The 21,851-nt window shown below is 49.1% G+C and overlaps 1 protein-coding gene across 1 annotated transcript in view; it reads left to right on the plus strand.

Annotated features, from left to right (window-relative positions):
* LOC137627246 (poly(A)-specific ribonuclease PARN-like) overlaps positions 1-21,851 on the plus strand; it is a 506,907-nt gene that overhangs the window by 123,016 nt on the left and 362,040 nt on the right. Inside the window, exon 3 of the mRNA XM_068358327.1 lies at positions 6,351-6,437. Coding sequence (XP_068214428.1) covers positions 6,351-6,437 — 87 coding nt within the window. The remainder of the gene's footprint in view (positions 1-6,350; positions 6,438-21,851) is intronic.

Below are 21,851 nucleotides of genomic sequence, written 5' to 3' on the forward strand. Positions count from 1 at the left end.
ATAAGGAGACACACCCATCAGTCTCTCCTGTCACATAGGCCTCCATCACCGCAGAGACAGCAGTTGCCTACGCGACTATGCCCAGATCCTATCCCTAAGTGTAGGCCTGTGCCAATCTTGCATGCCGGGAAGCCTCCCTCAGGCAAGAGGGTTAAGAAACCTGCCCAGGTTCCTAAACCCAGGGATCCGTGTCTTCCTAAGGACCCTCCCTTCAGTTCCTTGGGAGCCTGCGACCCCCCATGATTTTGCACCTTATTCAATGTAATGCATCAAGCCGTTACGGGGGTCATTCCCCGCTCCCAGTCCTTGGGAGGCACTCCTAGGATTCCTTTGTTGCCACTTCTCGTCCCAGGGACCTCTCCTCCCTCCGATCCTAGGAGGAGTTCGGAAGGTTCCGCACTTGCTGGCCTGGCTGGCAAGGGGAAACCATTATCCCCTCACAAGAGACCACGGGAAGAGAGTAGGCAAGAACCACAGGGTAGCCCCTTGCAGTTCAAGACTCCACAGACCAAACCCAAGGGAAAGAGGAAAAGGATTCGTCCTTCGCCTCTCAAGGAAGATAGGGTGACTTGCTACAGGGACTCCTTCCGTCCCTCGCCGGTCTGGATAGTGCCTAAGGAGGTACAACCTGCAACTGGGCGTGACATGCTCCCTCTGGCAGCGGACTCCCACCACGCCTGTAGACCAACTGAGCCCTCTGGGCCCTTGCTGACAGAGAACCACCTGCCTCGTAGCAGGGAGCTGAAGGATTTATTCACCATTCCAAAACCCTCGGCCAGGCTTCCTTCTTCACTGCATCCTAGGCAGCCGGAAGTGAGCACCCCTCGGCAGTCTCCCTATCCCCGGTCTATCCCGTTGCCGACTACGACCCACTCCGGGCTCCTATGGATGAGAGTTGGGATGTGGAAGGGCAGAGTGATCCCAAGGACGATGCTTTGCCAGCCGCCGCTAGCCTTAAGCTAATGAGGATGAGAGGAAAGAGTCGGAACATGCCTCCTGGCAGGTCCTAGCCTGCATCCGATCCATCGATGGGCTACCAGATCCATCGGCAGCCCCTCTAGATGGAAAGAAAACGGTCCTTGACCAGTTCTAAGGCACTCAAAAACCCCCGAGGACCAGTGCAGCTTTGCCCTGGTCAAAGGGGTTAAAGAGTGCCAGACAGAAGGCAGTGTCCCAGGCAGCTGGGTCTACCTCCTCGCTCTGCTCCAACTCATCCTCCAAGCTTCTGTCTTCTCCGTATGTGTGCCAGAGCAGGTACTACGTGATTCTTGGGGAGTCTCTCCCAACGCTGCCTCTCGATCACTCCGTAGAAGCACTCTCAAAGGCCACACTCTTCGAGAAGCTCACGGGACTTCCAGTTTCCTTTTCGGCCTCCGAGATCCTAAACCAGGAGAAGGTGGTGGAGTACACCATGCAGGTAGCTTCGTGGCTCGACTTCTGGTTGGGATCCTTGGGACAACTGATTCGATCTAAGGACCTGTCTCGAAAGTCCTCCAGGAAGTCTTTGGAGACTTTCCTATTATCTGGCACTCGGGCCATCGAGTTCCTCTCCTACCAGGTAGTGGACCTTTGGGCTACAGTATCACTATCCTGAAGAGGAGAGATGCCATCATAGGCAAGTTCACAGACACCTCCTTCAGGCCAAAGCGGTGAGACTAAGGAATGCATCCTTCGAGGGCAATTCCTTGTTTAACCCCGAGGATGTCGAACGGGTGACAGAGAGGTGGAGGAAGTCCAGGCAGTACTCCCTCATCCAGAAGGTCTTAACAGCCAGACCTTATCCCTCTCAGCCACAGCGGAAACCACAGCAGAAACTGCAACCGAAAAGGGCTAGAGACCCAAAACAGCAGGGTCAAAAGGGTGCGAAGCAAGCCTTTCGCAATAGGAAAGCATTTCGTGGAGGAAAGGGAAAAAGGGGATCCGGCCGAGGCTGGTCCCACTAGGGCAGGCAGTCTTCCCATTTGTCCACCTGTGGGGGGATGCCTGCAAAGCCGCTGGCAGAGGTGGCTTCACCACGGGGCCGAACCCTGGACGGTCGAGGTGATTCATTCAGGGTATCGCTTCCCATTCACGCTCTCCCTCCACTGATTCGAGTGCCAATTCCATCGAACTCCTGTGCGAAGGGATCCACACAGGAGTGTGCCCTCAGGGCAGAAGTCCAGACCATTTTGGAAAAAGGTGCTCTCCAGGAGGTCCTCGACGGGTCCCCAAGATTTTACAGTCGACTCTTTCTTGAGAGAAAGGTGTCTGGAGGCTGGAGACCAGTCATCGACCTCTCAGCTCTGAACAGGTTTGTCGAGCAGACCCCGTTCAGAATGGAAACGGCAGACACTGTCAGACAAGCGGAAGGACCGCAGAACTTCATGTGCACTCTAGATCTGAAGGACACATACTTCCAGATCCCAATTCATCCGTCTTCCAAGAAGTATCTAGGATTCATGTTCAACCAGAAGCATTACCAGTTCAGGTTACTGTGTTTCAGTGTTTCCACAGCACCCCAGGTCTTCATGAGTGTTCACCCTAGTATCATCTTGGGCCCACAGAGTCGGCATCTGTCTCCTAAGATACTTGGACGACTGGCTGATTCTGGCAGACTCGGAGGAACCCCTTCTCCGCCACCGAGACGAGCTTCTAAGGTTTTGCCAGGATCTGGGGATCGTGGTAAACCTCGAGAAGTCTCATTTGCTTCCCTCTCAAGAACTGATATACCTAGGCATGCGCATAGACACCCTAAGGCACAAAGCGTTCCCATCAGACAAGAGAATTCAGAGACTGAGGGAGATAGCACAGGTCTTCCTCAGTCGGGAAGAGCTCCCGGTGCAGTATTGGCTTTGCCTTCTTGGTCACCTCTCTTCCCAAAGCCGACTGGTCCCCAACGGTCGCCTAAGGATGAGATCTCTCTAGTGGCGACTGAAATCCCAGTGGAACCAGTCCACCGATTCCCGAGATCAACTAGTCCGCATAGGGCTAGAGGAACAGTCGGATCTCAGATGGTGGCTAGCAGAGCCGAACCTCTGGAAAGGGGTCGATCTTCTTGTCACTCCCCTGGAATTGATGCTTTTTTGGGTGCATCAAAAGAGGGGGGGGGGGGGGGGGTGGCTCACATGCTGCACCATTACATCTCTGGGCAATGGTCCGAATCAGAAAGGTACCAGTACATAAATCTCTTGGAGATGAGGGCAGCCTTTCTGGCCCTCAAAGAGTTCCACCAGGTCCTGGCGGGGCACTCAGTGGTGTTGATAAGCGACAACACCACAGTAGTGGCTTATCTGAACAAACAGGGAGGTACCTTTTCACAGCAGCTGTGCTATCTTGCAGTAGAGATACTCAAATGGGCAGAAGACAACTCAGTGACTCCATCAGCTAGCTTCATTCCGGGCAAGCGGAATGTGCTATCGGACAAGCTGAGCAGAGCAACTCAGATAGTTGGCACCGAGTGGTCTTTGAATCCTCTGATATCTAACAAAGTCCTGACTTGGTGGGGTTCTCCGACTGCGGATGGTTTGCAACGGCCTTGAATTTCAGGTTCCCGTTGTACTGCTCCCAGTCCTGGATCCCCAAGCTCTTTGGCAAGATGCTTTTCAACAACAGTGGATAAACCTGGACGCTTACGCATTTCCCGTTCTGTCTGATGAGAAAAGTTCTCAACCAGGTACAGGGTAAGCAAGCAGCAACTTGCAAATGACTCTAATAACTCCACTATGGCATCACACTGAGTGGTTCCCAGACCATCTGCATCTCCTCACGAAGATCCCAAGGGAGCTCCCCCCACAACATGACCTCCTCAAACAACCACATGCCAACATCTTCCACAAAGCCGTAGCTTCACCTCAGCTTCACGCCTGGAGACTATCCAGCACTTTCTCACATAGAGAGGCTTTTTGCAACCGATTGCGAAAAGAATGGCTAGACACCTCAGGAGATCCACAGAGGCAGTCTACCAGGCGAAGTTGTCAATTTTCTGGGGTTGGTGTCGTGGAAGGGGTATCTCTCCCCTCAATGCCTCTGTTCCAACTATAGTGGAGTTTCTTGTATATGTTCGGGAAGAAATGCTTCTCTCGGTCTCGGCAGTCAAAGGCTACCGCTCAGCCCTGAGTCTCGCCTTTAGACTGAAAGGAGTTGATATTTCCTCCTCGTTGGAACTTTATTCATACGCAGTTACGAGCTTACTTGTCCCCAGGCAGAGCTAAGACCTCCCCCTTCGAACGTGGTTCGGGTCCTCAGGTCTTTGAAGGGCTCCCTGTATGAACCATTACGCCAGACCTCCGATCGCCACCTCACGTGGAAGACGGTGTTCTTGCTCGCGCTGGCTTCGGCCAAGAGAGTCAGTGAACTTCATGGTCTATCTGCTGATGTTTCCCACTCTAGGAGATGGAGGGAAGTAATCCTCTACTACGTCCCTGAGTTTGTATCTAAGACTCAAAATCTGGGTGTGCTGGACTCCAGGTTCGACACATTCCGGATAGAGAGTCTTCGTTCTGTAACCGAAGAGCCAGACCAACTGTTATGTCCAGTAAGGAGTCTGAGGTGTTACTTAAAAAGAACAACAACAGCTCGCCCCTGTGTGCAAGCGCTTTTCGTTAGCACGTGGAAGGTCAAGAGGAGGGTCACGAGGAATACTATTTCCTCTTGGATAAGGAAAGGGATTGAATACGCTCACAATCCAGACCCTCCTCCATCCAATCGACCCAGAGCTCATGACGTCAGGGGTATTGCAATGTCCCCTGTGTTCAAGAAGAATTTTTCTGTGGCACAGGTACTGCAAGCGGGCGTGTGGAAGCATCAGACGACCTTCACCGCCCACTACCTGAAAGACGTAATCCACAGGAGCATGGAAACCTTTTCCATTGGTCCTGTGGTGGCCATACAACAAGTGATCTAATGCCTCAAGCTCCTTGGTGATCAAGTAGCAGAGGCTTGAGAGCTGAGGTTACCTGGGTTAGTCTGGGGTGAATGAAAAGAATGTCTGGCTCCATTCTTCCTTTCACCTTCTCTCCCCCTGGGGAAACAGCTCCGCAAGACCGCAGCATAGCTGACCTCACCCCTCTGCAGGTAAGATTCACTTCTCTTGTGCCTCCTGAGTATTGATATATACTTTGTTACGTCACCAATACCTCTTGATGGAAGGTATTGGGTATGTCTTAGAACTCATGCTTATCTTCGAGTTCCTACGTAAAGACAAGCCACTAGTCTTTCTCACACAATCTTCTGCAGGCCACTAGTGTTTCTCACACAATCTTCTGCAGGCCACTATCAGTGTGTTACCTTGTAGCTACTTTGATTTTAGCGAGGGTAGGGTTCCTACTACAGTAATTAGATCAAAGATCAATTAGAGAGAACCCCAGGTCATAGCCAAGGCCAGTTGGTAGGACTTCCTCCCTCCTAAGAGTAAGTCACCCTATAAATAGCGAAGGGTTTGTATCTGTGTGGGAACAAATAACAAATTTGGAAATAATTTGTATTTTTCCTAACATACAAACTTGGAGCTGTTTATACAAATTGGCCTGCCACCCTGTCCCCCTAGAAGTCCTGCCAGAAAGCAAATATGGTTACTCAGCCGACGGGTGTGAGTGAGCGGGGTAGCCGGTCTACCCCAACCCCCTTCCGCTAACTAGCGGAAGGGAGTAGTTATCCCTCACTAAAATTGTCTTGGCTAGTTTTCAGCGTTGCTGAGAGTAATACCCTATAAATAGCTCCAGGTTTGTATGTTAGGAAAAATACAAATTATTTCCAAATTTGTTATATTTTCCTCAACTATGAAAACCTCATTAACCCTTTTAGCAGTATGGGATGTATAGTACTGGTGATTTGTTCCCTCTATTTCTACTACCTTCACCTTCATATGACATAATTCACATCCAGTAATTACTGTTTTTTTCACATTATTTACTTACATGAAAATTTTACAAAATATTTTATATGATATATATTAATAGAAAGGAATTTTAGTCACCTATACAATAACAGATGTTGTGGTCTTATCTTTTATAGGTTTTTTGCCTAAGATAAGTTAAATAAAATGTCCAAGAAAATGGGCCTGGTACTTGAATGCCAAATCATTTGTTGAGGATGTTGGTGCTCAAAGGTTTAAGTTAACTTCTGTCACCTGTCTTTACTTATAACTTTTTAATTGAATTTGAATTGGATTTTTTCTTCTATCAAATGACTGGGGTTTATAATCTTAAGAAAAAATGAAAAAATTACATTGATTATTTTCTAAATTAAATGGATGTGTTCTCTTATATGATGGACTTTTAATGAGTTAAGGTGGGATATATCTTTTGAGTTGCATATTTTTTAGTTTTATTTTACAGGTAACTTTTATAATTCAGTTTATTTTGCTTTTCCAGATATGCCAAAATTAGGCATTCTGCCCAGAACTTTGGAATGATTCAATTTGGTTTATCAACTTTCCGCTTTGTCCCTACAAAAAAAAAGTAAGTTATGATGTTAGTCGGGCATCTAGGACTAAATGATATATGGTTTTCTAACTTCCTTTTGACATTCTGAATCCCATTTCATATGTTAACATGAATGAAACTCAGGCCAGGTGGTAGATATTGAGCTTTATATCAAAGATCATCACAAAAGCTTAAGATCGGAAAAATTTGGGTGTTGATGGAAAAATATGTGAAAAACTTTGAAGATAGCATATACTGTATTTTGTAAGAATTTATATTTGCTCCCTAACTGGAATACAAACCACGGTATTTAATAGGGGTATCACTTTCGGCGTAAGTAAAATGACGAGCCATTGATTTTTAATGAGGGTTTACTACCCACACCGCTAGTTAGCGGGGGGTAGGGGAGGGTAGCTTGCTACCCCCCCCCATCTCACACACCTGTGCTTGAGCTTACTTTGCTCTCGGCTTGGATGGTGGTCGGACGTGTCCGCTCTCATCCTTGCCGTCATATTGGCAGCCAATTAATTGCTTTTGTTCTTTCTTTTCCTAGTTTTTGTGTATGTGAAGTTGGCTTCTGCGGTCATGCGCACCTGCCCTGGTTTTCCCGACTGCCCCTGTGGAATGTTCATGTCGACGGTCGAGACTGATCCTCACGCCCTTTGTCCTTCTTGTAGGGGCCAGCGGTGTGATAGTATCAACAAGTGTAGTGAATGTAAAGAGTGGTTTGCCTCCCAGTGGAAGAGGTTTTCGCGACGACGGAAGAAGTCGAAACGGGATATTTCTCCCTCAAAGGTTGCTTCGAAGGGAGAAAAACCCAAAGCCTCTTCTTCCGTTGCCCAAAACTCCTCCAAAGCTCCCACTCGGTCGGTCTCTTTCGAAAGACCGTCGAGTGGTAGCGTAGACCGATTTATTGTTTACCAACCTTGGGTCTCGAGAGATGACGTTGCTTCCTCTAGCGAAGCAGTTCCACCTCTCCCCCTGGGGGAGGACATGTCACTAACCTCTTTATTTCAGCTTTCGTCCTCCTTGGGGCTTACGGGTTCGCCCTCCAAGGAGGTTTTGCTTGATTACATCCAATTGGGTGCTGCTGTCAAGCAATCATCGTCACCATTAGAGGTAGATCCTCTGTTTTTTGTTGATGTTGTGGTGTCAGAGGTATCTAATGTGGTTTCACCCATCTCCTCTTCCATTCCAGACTCTACGGTAGATGACGGCTTAGTTTCTCCCATTCCTGATCCTGATGGAAACTTACCAAAGAATTAACTTGAAAGTACTATATCTGTGGGTTTGTGTAAGTGCCTTCTACCTTGAATGTGGTCCTTATCTGGTCTCTTAGACCTGTATATGACATTACCGTTATCCGTCATTTCCACTCAGCTTGGAGCTGGGTTAGGGCTTCCTGCCCCCTGCAGGGAAAGTGTCGACATCGGCAATAAGGATTCAAGGCTTGATTTTCCGTAGGGACGGAAGGTAAAACTTGAGATTACCTTTCACATATCTTGGAAATCTGTACTCTGATTTCAAGTTGGGCCCTTTTAGGGTTTAATTAAAACTCTAGTATGCTTTATTCATCTATAACTGAGATAGCAGCAATAAGACGCAAATACGTTTAGTATTTCTACCTTGCAACTAGGTAAGCATTGAAAACACATCAGGGTCCATATTTTCTCTTGTCGAAAAAATATGTAATTTCATCGAAATGATGCCACTCAATGGAGATGTGAAACCAAATCTGACTGACTTGTACAGATTTTGGGAATGCATGAACACCGTGACGCAACGTTCACTCGGCACTGGTGGTATTGGTCAGATATGCACCTATATGGAACAGTGTGTTACTCATCGTTGTGATTTGCACTCGAGGGTAAATGTACCCCTGCACCCGATGCACTGGAAAGTCCCAAAGCAGTTCATTGTTCATCGCAGCGCTAGACGACGGGTTTTATAACACTACCCGCCACCACCACAACTTGTTTTATTTCATGTACTTGCTTCGTATAGTGTCTGTAAAAGACTCTGGATGATCTCCACCCAGTGTATAAGCGGAGTCTTCCAAAGCCCCTGTGTTGGAAGAAGTTCAACGAAGAAGCAACTTTCCTTGGATCGTGACCTGCGGGTGTACTGTCAGGATCCGCTCTGCGAATAAGGTAGGTGAGCTTTGCTCTCAGTTGTCTTAGGGATAGGTTTTGATCCTGAGGTTTTCGCCTCTGACGAGCTGTCCTCCCTTGAAGTCTGAGGTTCTTCGAAGATAGACCTTAAGACACTCTACTAGACACAGAGAGGTATCTTCGTTTAGTGGGCAGATTCTCCAGGGACCGCTAATTCTTGACAAGAAAAGCAGGATCAGGAAAGAGGTTCAGTTCTCCTGTCTAGGAACTGAATATGGCCTTCATTTCTATATAAGGCCACTATTTCACTAACTCTAGCCCCTGAGGCTATGACAAACAGAAAATAACTTTGTGTTAGATCCTTAAGAGTACAATTCTCATTGTTTAGATTCGCAGCATGGTGCGAGACTTGTCCAAAGACCACGTGATGGGCTTGTTGAGTGGAGACAAGTCTAGAATGACTCTGAGTTTGTCTGAGTCTTTCTTGGGAACACAAAACAGCTTTCCCTGGAATTTGATGGACTTCGCTTTCTTTCTTACCTTCTTGCTCAAAAGTTCTGAGGTATATTCTTCTTACGAGGGGGTGGAGTGTTAGAAGAATTTTGGAAAACGGCGTGGAATTCTGTTCCATTTCCACCCGAGTCCATTCGTTAATAGGCTGTTGGCCCAGGGATTGAAGGTCCCGCGATCCCGACAGTGATACGGTCTGCTTTCTACCTGGAACCCCTCTTTGGGTGTGGAGTCCTGTGCATTTGTTTTCGTGACCACGTCCTACTCGGCCCTGGGAGGAGTTATCTCCGGGTGAACTTCTCTTAGGGCCATTTCCTATCCGACTTAAGGTGAAAGGAAGTCGATTGCCTCACAACGTTGGGGTTAAAGATAGGCGACTGAGCCACCTGTTGTTGAGGGACCTTCTGGAAAGTGGTCTGAGGCTTCGTGGTCGTAGTCACGGCAGAAAGTTGTGCAGATCTGCATGGTCTCCTTGCCTTTTTTCTTGGTCGACCGGTGACGCCCGGTGAAAAGGTCCTTCTTATCTCTTTTCTGATATAAATACTTCCAAATATACCAGAGAAAGTTAAAGCATGGAATGCAGAGGTTACTGCTCTCGCACGAGCACCCTAAGGGCGTCGTGTATAAAGATAGGGCGTGTGAAAACCACTATTCACAGGTCGTCTTCCATTTAGATAAATCCTTCATGGCGTCGTGTATAAAGATAGGGCGTGTGAAAACCACTATTCACAGGTCGTCTTCCATTTAGATAAATCCTTCATCAATGAAGGATTTATCTAAATGGAAGACGACCTGTGAATAGTGGTTTTCACACGCCCTATCTTTATACATGACGCTCTTAGGGTGCTCGCGCGAGAGTAGTAACCTCTGCATTCCATGCTTTAACTTTCTCTGGTATATTTGGAAGTATTTATATCAGAAAAGAGATAAGAAGGACCTTTTCACCGGGCGTCACCGGTCGACCAAGAAAAAAGGCAAGGAGATGAGCTGCTACAGCGGCACTAACCAAACCCACCTGATCCACACCACCGACGCCCGACTCGAGCGCCATCTACACATCCTTCTTTTGGACTCTTCAGCGACGCTACCTCTGTTGTTTTGTGCTTGTATTTTCGCTTATTTTTGGATATCTTCGCAATGGCTGAAGCTCTCCTTCAACCTGCACCAATGTTAAGTACCATAGATTGTTTTGGCATTATTTTTGACCCGAGCTTGTACGCCTTATCTACATATTGCGAGTGTTTTAGTGCGTCGGCTTGATGCCGCCCCGCGTCTTACGCGGCCATTGTTATCGCTTGTTTACTTGCCCTCGGGGTATTTTTGTCATGCTAGGTTCTTTTTAATCTTAAGTTAGATTATTGGCCAGGTGCCATTATTTGAACCGCTGTTACTTTTAAGTACTTATGTCGCTTTTGAGTCCGTTTTATTGTTAGCGAAGAATAGCGTTCGGGGTTTTATTATAGTTTAGTACCCTTCCCATTGGGTTGGCGTTCGCTCTTTACGAGTTTTTTCATCGTAAATTATCCGTTCAGAGTTCCATTTTCCCTTTTCTCTATTCTTCGTGGAATATTGTATCAGTTTGACGGACATATGTTACGTATTTTTTGGGTTCGTGTATATTCTAGATCGATCTTAGTAACCTTGAGAGTGAGAGGCTGGAGTTTCCCATTTTCTGTTTCACCTGTTTTCTGTTTCATCACTGTTTCGGAATATTTTCCTCACAGATTCTGGTTCTCCCCCTCTCTATCTCTCCCCTTCTGGGATTATGATAGACAGTTTCACTTATTTAGTTGTATTTTGTATTATTTTACCAGGTTACTTTGGTCTTTCTATAGGCTAGTGATTTACCTTGGTCCTGTCATGTCAGAGTCACTTATTCTAGGTTAGTTTGGCCTGCTCTCGAGCCGCCACGTTGTTCCCCCTCCTCATTAGTCCCACCCTACTCCCCGCTCCGGCCTGGGCATTGGGTCGGGACCCCATCATTCCGGAACTCCCTCATAGTTTTCCGATAACGTACTGAGCTGGGAACTCATTACTTCCTATTACTCCGGTGCTCCCCTTCGACTGGGAACCCTCCCCTCGTTGGTCCCCAGCACCTTGACTCCGGCTTCGGCCTCGTTACACGACAAACCCCTAATCTCCGTTCCCCCCCAGACTCTCTGCCTACCGGAGATCTGCCGGAGATCTTTTAAATATATATATATATTTTCAACCAACCCAGGGCCATCGCCCCCCCCCCCCCTCCCCGAACTCCGACGCACTAAGGAGCTTCCAGTTTTTGCCACTATGCCTACTTTCATTATATTTTACGGTAATTACTTAAGAGCTCCGGCTCCTCGTGAATTCACACACAAGGCACTCCGGCGTACGTCGGAGTATTCCTTTCCTTTCATTTACTATTCCCGATACAGTAATTACAGCGGAGCTCCGGCTCCCTATATGATCACGAACCCATTAATACACTTCATATAGAACCCCTGTTTTTAACCTTAGCTCTACTATTCAGCATTTAGGTTAAGCTCTACTATTAAGCATATGTCTAACCCTTAAGTTAAGTTAGAGCCTCCGGGAGTTCTTGTACTTATATGATTCTTTATATTACAGAAAGTTCGGTGTGCCACCAAGGGTTGTGCGGCTACATTCACCGATCCGGTAGGCCACGACGTCTGCAGGTCGCATGCCCACTGTGCGATCTCCTTCGCACGGGAAGCTGGCCAGACCCCGTATATGGTCTGGTTTCCAGAGACTTGCACGCTCTGCTATGAGCTTTCGTCGCTTCTCCTCAATGATGAGGTAAGATTTCTCAATGGTACACTCATTCTGTTTTTGTAGTTTTGAGATTTCTACATTGTGGACGATTGCAGTTACAGTATTCATAAATAATCTTAACTTGAATCTGTTTTTCTTTTGCTGATAGCTTATCCGCTTAGTTCGTTCTAACGTTACCCCCTCTTTCAGGCTGACGAGGTTTCCCTCAAAGCGGCCAGAACCAGCCTCCGGACCTGGGTCTCTGGCTTCGGACGGAACGCCCCTCAAGGCTGCCCCTACCTACTGGACGGGGACATGGCATCCCGGCTCTTCCCTGGTTCTCCCTCGGCCGCCGTACCAACTGACCTGGCAACACCTCTAATTGAAGTTCTCCGGGCCGCCCTGCCCGCAGAAGACGAGCATCAGCTTTCTGGGGACGTCTCCGCTCTCGACATCCACGTTGAACCTATGGATGAGCAGGTAAGTGGTGTGGAGGACCTGGCAGATTCTTTCCTATCCCCTACTCCTTCCTCTACCTCTTCCTTCCTCGGCTTTGACAAGCCTGCGGCTTCTCCTTGGGACGCCTCCGTGTCGGTCCGCCCCAAGGTTAAGCCAGTACAGAGATCTGCATGGTCTCCTTGCCTTTTTATTTTTAGGCTGGGGACCTCTGTCTGAGAAAGATTTCCTCTTTGAGCTCATGCCCCACTTTTGGAGAAGGTTCCCGTTCTCCGTGGTTGCTCTGGCTATGATCTCTTGGACCAGTTCCTGTGGGAAAAAGGTCTTTACCCTAGATGTTCGAGGTAAACTGGTTCCTTGGTTCGTGTTTTATGGTTGCTGAGGTCAAAACAGACTCTCTGCAGGCTCTTCTCGCTCTGAGGAAAGCATATAAGTCTTTCACAAGGGTACTGATGTGGGACTTAGCCAGGAAAATGATCCTTTCTTGGGCGTTCTGTAGACCTGCACTCATTTCCAGGCAGTTCTGATGAGAAAGGGAGGCCGCTAGTCTCTCTTTCGTCTCCTGTTCCCTCCTCAGAAGATGGTCTGGCAACTTCAGAAGGTTCTCATTGAACTGCTGGCCTGCTATCTCTGGATCCAACTTAGAGACGGAGAAGGTTAGACGGACATCCTTCCATTTCTCCTCGCAGACAGGTAGTGCTAGAGAGAATGGTTTGCATTCCTCTAGGGTTGGGCAAGGATTGCCCTTGTCGACTGCCTTGACGGCAAAGTCTAGTGCTTTCTCCGAAAAGAAGAAAAAGATGGAGTAAGGAGCAAGAAACGTGGGATGTCTCTTGCTCAGTGCTGAGACTTTGGAGTTTGTGTACCCGGCTCCTTTCAAGGTTTTCAGGATGATGGCTTGCGCCTTGTCATTTTCGAGGACAATGACCTCTTTGGGTACCGTTTCCTCATGAGTTGCATGTTCATCCCCAAGTTTCATGTAGCATTCTGGGTAAACTGAAAAGTTAGGCCAGAATTCAAGATCTTCAATCAGTTTGGTCCCCAACTTCTTTGAGACGAATAGTTTCCCATTCATCATGGGCATATGCTCCGTATACCTCCAGGGGTTGGTTTCAGGGCGGTGAGAGAAATTCAGCACCTTAAGGAGCTTCTTAGTAGAGCTCTTAGTAGGTCCTGGGCGACCCATCCTCTCTTGCAATAGTATCTGTTGCAGTCTGAGTGATTCTCTCATCGTCTCTTGTACCTTTTAGAACAACTCCATTATCCGTTGAATCGAAGTGAGGATCTCTTCGTTCATGACGGCCTATGCCGATGGTTATAGAGTTGGGATTGAACAGGTTGACGGCATAGGTTGGTATGCCGTCACGGCAAACTGAGGGTCATCAGTTGCCGTTGAAACGGATCCTTCTTCCTCCGCTTGTGGATGTTTCACGTCTTCTTCAGGGCCTTCTCAGTGTCAATAAACACTTCTGACGTCCTTTCTTGAAGGATGTCCATGCCTTCTAAGTGCCTTGTCTATGTCCACGTCTATCTTCATTTGTATGAGGGGAGACTGAACCTGTTCCTGGGGCCGTGTTAGGTAGAGCCTTGGGGAACAGTAGGTACCTTAGAGAGTCGTCGGGTAAGTACGATCCTTTGAAAATTCTTTTCAAATCTACTTACCCGTTAGTGAAGAGTCTCCCTCGCTGTATCTCTAGTCTCCATGTTGACTGAGGGAGCTTCTCCGACAACATGGCCGAGCCCAAAAAACGGATTTTGAGCAAAGTGAAAAATCTAGTTTTGGGTGAGATAGCCATTTCGTCCTGATGGACCCAGCTTTTTTGCTGACCCCACCCGAAACTACTCTATCTGCGGCTATTTCTGCTTAAACACAAGTAAAGGAATGGCGGCCGGTAGTAGTGCAGATAGAAGGTCCACCGGGTACCTAGATCGGCACCCCTTCTTTCGCCACGCTTCCCCATCAAAGAGTTAAATCTATTCGGGGTGAAGATTGCTATGTGTCGTATCTAAAAATACGTCCCCTGATATTATGCGATATCCTTAGTTTTTATTATGGATACTCGTGCCTGGAGTTAGAATCCTGGAAACCTTTGGTTTATTTCTCTGGGAATATCATTGTAGCAAATATCCCTGAGAAAGGCTACCTAAAGGAATCTTCCATCAGGACGACATGGCTATCTCACCCAAAAATAGATTTTTCGCTTTGCTCAAAATCCGTCATATGTACACGCAAGCTACTGGACAGTATTAAAATACACTTACAACTGGTTATCTTATAATACAATCAACTATGTGGATGATTCTGAATGCTGCTTTTAACCGGGCTGTGGGCCAAAGAACAACAAGCATCTGTTGACTTGAAAACCCTTAATGTTCATTTCAGCAAGAACTCATCCAAGGAATTATCCCCGTCTTCCCTGTAGGCTTCTGTATCCTGAACTTTTTATTTATTCTCTCTGTCCTTCTTCTTTTTTGGCTGATATTCCAACATCTTGCTGCTATTTATTTGATGGCTCCAGGGTGTCGTCTTCAGTTGACGAGCACCGTCTTTTCCTTCCTCCACAATTTTTGCACCGTGGCACAAGTTAAACCTTGCCATTAATAGGCTAATGGCAAACAGTGAGTTTTTGCCTTCGAGGGTCTTTTGCCATGTTCTAGCCTACTGCACACCACACTAAATAGAAGGCAATCATACAAGATAATTACAGTATCAGAGACACATAGGTTACTGTCTTTCATTACACATGCCTTCAAATACTGTCTTTTTCACTGAAAGGTCAAATTACTGTATATGCAGTGTCCTGGGTCAACACACCCTTCTGTCTTTGTTTTTTCTGGGGACTTTGGGCGAGAAAAATGTCATTATACGACCAACACTAAGAAACATGGCTTGTGTCCCAATTTCCAAGTATGATAAACAAATTAAACAGGATAAATAAATGGATTTTGAGCAAAGCGAAAAATCTATTTTTGGGTGAGATAGCCATGTCGTCCTGATGGAAGTTCCTTTAGGGTAGCTTCCTAGGGTATATTTGACTATGGTGATATTCCCAGAGAATTTTACCTCAAGGTATCCAGAATTCTAACTCCTGGAGCGAATATCCTTAAATAAACTTAACATGGGATATCGCGTTATATCAGAGGACGTATTCTTGACACGCCACATAGCTATCTTCACCCCGAATAGAATTAACACTTCGAGGGGTCAAAGTGGCAAGAAAACGAAAAACGAGAATGAAAGGAGAGCCGTTAATAAGGTACCTCTCCTATCCCGCTTCGAGTGTGTACACAATGTCGCCGACGGTGCCATCTTTATTCCTTGTAGCGATACACAAGGTGCTACAGATACTGCATTTATAGGGAGGGGTCCTATAGCTCTTTTATTAAAAAGGAAGGGCCGGTCCATCAGGATGACATGGCTATCTCACCCAAAAATAGATTTTTCGCTTCGCTCAAAATCCGTTTGTTCCGTAACCGAAATACAAACCACGCTATTTACATTGGGTTTACCTTTTAGAGCAGCTGAAATGGCGAGCCATTAGAATTTAACGAGGTTGTATTACCCCCGCGCTAGTTAGCGGGGGGGTAGGGGAGTGGTAGCTAGCTACCCCTCCCCCCCTCACACACCCGGTGAAGCTCACTTTCACTTTTGGCTCGGACTGGGACAGATGTCTCTGTCTTTGTCCTCGCTTGGCAGCCATTGTTTGTTTTGTCTTTACTTAATCACTTACTTTTCTTTTACTCAATTATATGTAAACAGTTTTTCATGTTGTATATATATTTGAGTATAGAAATTAGTAAGTTTCCTTTTCAGAGTTGTGTGTGTAGTGTACGATATCTCCGTGGAGTCCTCAGCAGTTTAGGCCACCACGGTATAATTTTATGGGTTGCGGTCGAGTTTGACTTCGGTCTTTCTCTCTCTCTCTCTCTTGAGGTCGTTCACCCTTTTACTACGTTTACTACGCCCCTTGTAGCTTCCTTCCCGTGTGGGGGGGTTGCTATGCCGTACGTTTTGTCTCGATTAGTTTATGAATCTAATTGTATTTGTTAATTTTTCAGCTTTGTAGAACGATTCCTTTCGGGGTTTTCGTTCTTTCTTTAGTGTTCATTCATTTTTAAATTACATAATTACATAGTTTCATAATTATAATTGTTATAATTCTGTTTTGGTTACAGCTCTCCTTCCGTGAGTGTAAGTGGTTGTGAGGGCACGTGCCTGTTGTGTAATTCTTGTTTCCTTTCCCTCGGGATTCCTCTGCGGAGCCTTCCCGGGGGAATGAATGTGTACTAATGATTTTTGTTTTATTTTTTTACAGTTACCGATCTAGTTCGTTTCTGTAATATGGCAACGGTGTGAGCTGTCTTGTTGAGGCCTGGGGATTCGGCTGTTGCTGCCTCCCCTTTGGTTTTTCGTCAGGGGCGTGTCTCCTTCTACTGGAAGTACTCCCGTGACGATTGACAGCCCTCCAGTTCATTTTAGAACTCTCAGGAGGCTTGCCTCCTTGGGTGGGTAACTTTCCTTCCGAGGGAAGTTTTTCCTGTCCAGGCTTGAGTTTTTCCCTTTTGGGGGGTTCTTCTCTTGCCTTTTTTTCGTGCGACTACGCTCTTGGTGCTGAGTGGTCGCACCTGCAGTTTTGCTCAAGGGGCTGGGCAACTGTAGGAGCCCCTCTTCGGAGGATTGCTCCTTTTAGGTCACTGGCTGACCTGTCTCTTCTACGAAGTGTTTCTCTTTCGTTCGCCTGAGAGTACACTCATAGAGACTCCTCTTCGGAGGATTCTTCTGCTTCTGTTGCTGTTGGCCTCCTTCGCCGTAAGGCTCACCGTCCGCCTCGTCGTAAGGGCCTCTCATCTCCCTATAAGGGTGCTAAGAGGCGCCTTTTTGAATCTCCGTATGCAACCTACAACTCCTTCTTTTTGATCTTCCACCCCTGGTGCAGATGGGTCTTCCCGACGGACAACGGTCTTCCGACAGACAGCAGTCTCCCGGCGGACAGACAACGGTCTTCCGACGGACATCAGTCTCCCGACGACAACGATCCCTTCGGAGTAAGGGTTGCCTCCCACGGGGGGTCTTCCCTTGCGTGTCAGGGTTCCCCTGCGCGCCCTTCTACTCTCCTGCTCCTACTCAGTGTTAGCGCACAGGCGCTCTCCTGCTCATCAGCGCTTTCCTGATCGCTAGCGCTCTCCTGTTCGCCAGCGCTCTCCTGTTTGTCAGTGCTCTCCTGTTCGTCAGCGCTCTCCTGTTCGTCAGCGCTCTCCTGTTCGTCAGCGCTCTCATGATGATCATCTCTGCTGTTCCTGTTGGTTCCTGTTACGCGCCCTGTGCGCCCACGTTCGCCCTCGCGATCTAGAACTTCGGTTCAGGTCTGGGTCAAGGACTCTTCTTCTACGCGCAGGCTTCCACGCGTTACCTTCTGCTCGTCAATGATCACCAGCTCGCCAGCGACCTTAGACGCGTCAACGTTCACCTGCTCGTCAGCGATCTCCTACGCGTCAACAGTCGCCATCGACCTGCCACGCGTGTCAGTTCCCCTGAACACCATCGGTAGCGATCTAGCGCTCGTCTGCTGTGGACCACGATCTCCGGTAGCTGAGTCTTGCCGTAGATCTTCCTTCTGCTCGCCAGCGCTCACCTTTACTTCTGTCCTTCTGTGCGCCAGCTTTCTTCTTTTGCCAGCGCACATCTGCGCGCCCTTCTTGGCCACGCACCAATGGGCGCCAACGGTTTTCTGACCGTCTAAGATCGCCTGATTAACAGCTTGCTTCAGCGCTCACCTTCCCGATGCACCTGCGCGCCTTCTGTTAGCGCGATGCGCGCTAACCATCACTAGTCTCACTCGCGTTGGCAATCGCCTACGCGCCCGCGCGATTCTTCACCTGCGTGCTAGCGTTTTGTTAACGCACCACCGCTCGCCAACGCGCCGTCGCTTGCCGACGCGCCGTCGCTTGCCGACGCGCCGTCGCTTGCCGACGCGCCGTCGCTTGCCAACGCGCCTTCACTCTCCTACGGGCCATCGCTCGCCAGAACGCGCCATCGCTCGTCAACACGCCATCGCCCGCCTACGCGTCATCGGTCTCCCGACCGCCTGTGCTCCCCCGTGCGCCCACGTGCCTGCGCGGCCACACGCCCACGTGCCCGCGCGACCACACGCCCAGGTGCCTGGACGCCTACGCTCATGCGCGACCGCGCACACGCTCTCCAATGTTCGCCCGTGCGCGAACCAACGGTATTCCATCGCGCGAAATAACGGTGTTCCGTCGCGCGAACCTACGATGTTCCATCGCGCGAGCCTACGGTGTTTCTTCGCACGAATGTCGGCTTAATTCTTGCAGTATCCATTGCTCGCCTATGGGTTATCGCTCGCCGACCACCAGCTCTCGCCCTTCCTACCACGCTCGCCCTCTTTCTGCGCTCCTTCGCTCACCTTCGTTTGCGTTCCTGCGTGACCGCGCATGGGCGCTTCCACGTTCGCCCACGCACAAATCATTGATTTACCATTGCGCGAGCTCCAGGGCGATTGCGACCGTGATTCCCATTGGGGTTTTCGCAGCATGGCCAGCCTGGCGAGTCTTCTGGAGCGTATTTCCAGAACACGGCCTCACCCCGTAAATGTAGAGCATGGCACATGCAAGAATAACAAGAATCTTCAGGGAGGTCTGAGCAACATTCTTCTTTCCAGAACCTGGGTTAGCCCTTCCCCGTCATTCCCTGGAAGGTATTTTGGCGGGGGGCTTTCCGTTCGAGATTTCTCCATCGGCCAAGGTGTGACTGTTTACCCCTTCCTCTTCTCCATCTCGTGAAAGGGGCTTACCAGGTCCTTTCCCTCCTCGGTTACGACCCGAGGTTTGGTTCAAGGAAGCTACAGGAAGGTCATGGGTACTTTCCTCCTCTCGGGCTCAAGCGCCTTGGCGTTTCGTCGTCAAGTATCGAACTTGCGGGCGAGCTCGATATTGGACCATCTGGACGCAATGACCGAGGGCTTCCTTTCGGGTGTCTCATCCGTGGATGTCGACAACCTCAGACACCCTTCCATCCTTGAGAAGAGTTTGTTTGTGCCCAAGGACAGAGACGTAGACAGCGGCTGTGCGGAGGAAGTCGACTTCCGTTTTCACTCCAAGGCGCTTTCTTCCAGACCCAGCAGGGCTCCAGCACCTCTTTCTTTCAGCCACGTCGGCCTAAGTTATCGGACCGGCTACAACAACTGAGACAAGGTGTCCAATTGCGGTTCCCTCCTGTCAGGAACAGATGGCACGAGAGGCTCTCCCGGCGGGGGTGCATAGTCCTAGAGGGAGCAGTAGAGTTCATGAACTCTAGGATTGTCACCTCCCCCTTGCAGGTTTCACGCTGGGAGGATGCCTAAGGTTACTCATCCGGATGACAGCTTCCCGATGCCCATTCCTGCACGATCTCTGTGATCAGCCAAGGATATCGCGCTTGCCGTCTCTGTCAGCGAATTCAGTGTCTCTGAACCTCTATGCCATAGGGTCGGCAAGAGTTTGCCCGTTTGGGCAGAATGATCCATGCCTTAGTAGAGGGTCCTCCATAGGATCATCGACGGCTTCACCCTCGGCTTCTTCAGTCGATCCTTTCTTGTAAGAAAGTATCTGAGACGGGAGTTCCGTAGTCAACCTCTCAGCCCTGATCAAGTTTGTCAAACAAACTTCGTCCAGCGTGGAACAGCAGAACCGATCAGACTGGTAACGAGGCGACAGGACTCCTTAGGCCCTGGATGGGAAGGACGGGTATTTTCAGTTTCCATTCCATCCATCTTCCAGGAAGCTCATGGAATTCAGCCTAGACTGCAGGTATTCCTGCTTAAGATCCAGTGTGGCGATCCCGCCGTGGCATCGCAGGTTTTTTTTCCCCAGAGAACTCTCCCTGCTTTCCTCATGGCCGCTCAGGTGCAGGCTTCCGCCTCCTTCGCCTTTTGGAGGTCTGGTCAACTCCGGTAGGTCAGGTTCGACCTTCTTCGGCGCCGGGACAAGCTTCCGGATGCTTACCATGAGTGGGGGTTCATGGTATTTTGCTAGGAGCCTTCTCTTCTTCTGCCTCAACATCTGGAGTATCTAGCCATGATATTGAGTCAACGGCCTTACCACGTTGGAAACCCCGCTTCTCGTCCGTCCAGCGAGGTTGAGCAGCGTCGGTTCTGGTTGGTACTTGGATAGGTGACCACCTGGGGACGCCAGATTCTGTTGCCACCTCCTCCGAGCCTTCCCTTCAGTTGACTGTGGCAAGGCTGAGGAGAGTCGCAGTACCTGTTCTCAGTCAAGTAGAGCTTTCAGCCCTACCTTGGAACGTTTCCTATTTCTCTTTTCCTCATTGACCCGTCTATAGTTCCGAACGGTCGCCTCAGGATAAGTTCTATATGGGGCGATCCAAGTTCCGGTGGTTTCAAAGAAACGATTAACCGGACTTTCTGGCCCCTATGGGACCAGCGGAATGTTTAGACTTGCAATGGGTGTTGACCTATGGAACCTCTTGATGGGAGTGGATATTCTCGTCCTTTCCCCACATTTTTTATGCTGTTCTCGGACTCGTCAAAGAAAAGGAGGGGGGGCATGTTCCGGTCCAGGCCTATGGTCAGGACCTGAAGGATACCTCTCCATCATTCAGGCAGGCTTAGGGGACGTAGTCTGGCCCCTCTACAGATCCTACAGCTCCTGCCGAGTCGCTCCGTGCGCGTCGACTTCATGGTTCTGGCGTGTTCCAACCAGCAGGGGACGCATTTTCACACCTTCGCATCTTGCAGTAGAGATACCAAGATGATTTGAGATACTCTCAATACCACCATCGGCTCTCTCATTCCAGGCAGAGGAATGTTCTCTCCGACTATCCGAGCAGAGCCTCGTAGAGAGAGTGTACCCGGGGGTCTTTGGCCTTGAGTATCCAGCAAGTCCTGGTCTGGGGGACCTGATCGCGACAGCTTGGAACCTGAAGCTTCCGCTGTTCTTCCCCCCAGTCTCAGACCCCGAGACTCTGGCAGGATGCATTCCGGTGATGGTGGGACAACATCGACGCCTGCGTCTTCCCTCCTTTGTTGTCTGTTGAGAATGGGTCTCAACAAGACCAGGTTGTCTGTCAACCTTCCAATGTCCTGAGAGCTCCACTGGGACTATGCGCAGAACGGTTTCCAGACCCTCTGCTTCCCCTGACTGAACTCCCGGGAGAGCTTCTCCCACGGCACAGGCTACTCAAACAACCACACTGCAACATCTTTCACGAGCCGGGGCGTCGCTTCGGCTTCATGCCTGGAGACACTACGCCTCCTCCTCAAGAAGAGACAACCCGCTACAGTTGCGGGACGGAGGTCGCGTCATCTGCGATAGTCATCCGCAGGGGTCTTCCAGGCGAAGTGAAGAGTCTTCGGTGGTTGGTGTCGTGGGAGATATACCTCTTCCCTTGAGGCCTCTTCTCCAGCAATAACGATCTTATTGGCTTTCGGCGGGAGGAAACTCCTTTCCGCTCTCGACAATGAAGCCTGTCGCTCAGCCTTTCCCTGACCTTCAGGCTTGAAAGGAATAACTTTTTCCTTCCCACTGGACCTTTCCTCGCTCATGCGAAGCTGCGAACGTCCCTGCCCTAGTCGGAGTGAGACCTCCAACTTGGAGCATGGCTCAGACT

Source organism: Palaemon carinicauda, chromosome 35 (assembly GCF_036898095.1).
Source record: "Palaemon carinicauda isolate YSFRI2023 chromosome 35, ASM3689809v2, whole genome shotgun sequence".
NCBI classification, from domain to species: Eukaryota; Metazoa; Arthropoda; class Malacostraca; order Decapoda; family Palaemonidae; genus Palaemon; species Palaemon carinicauda.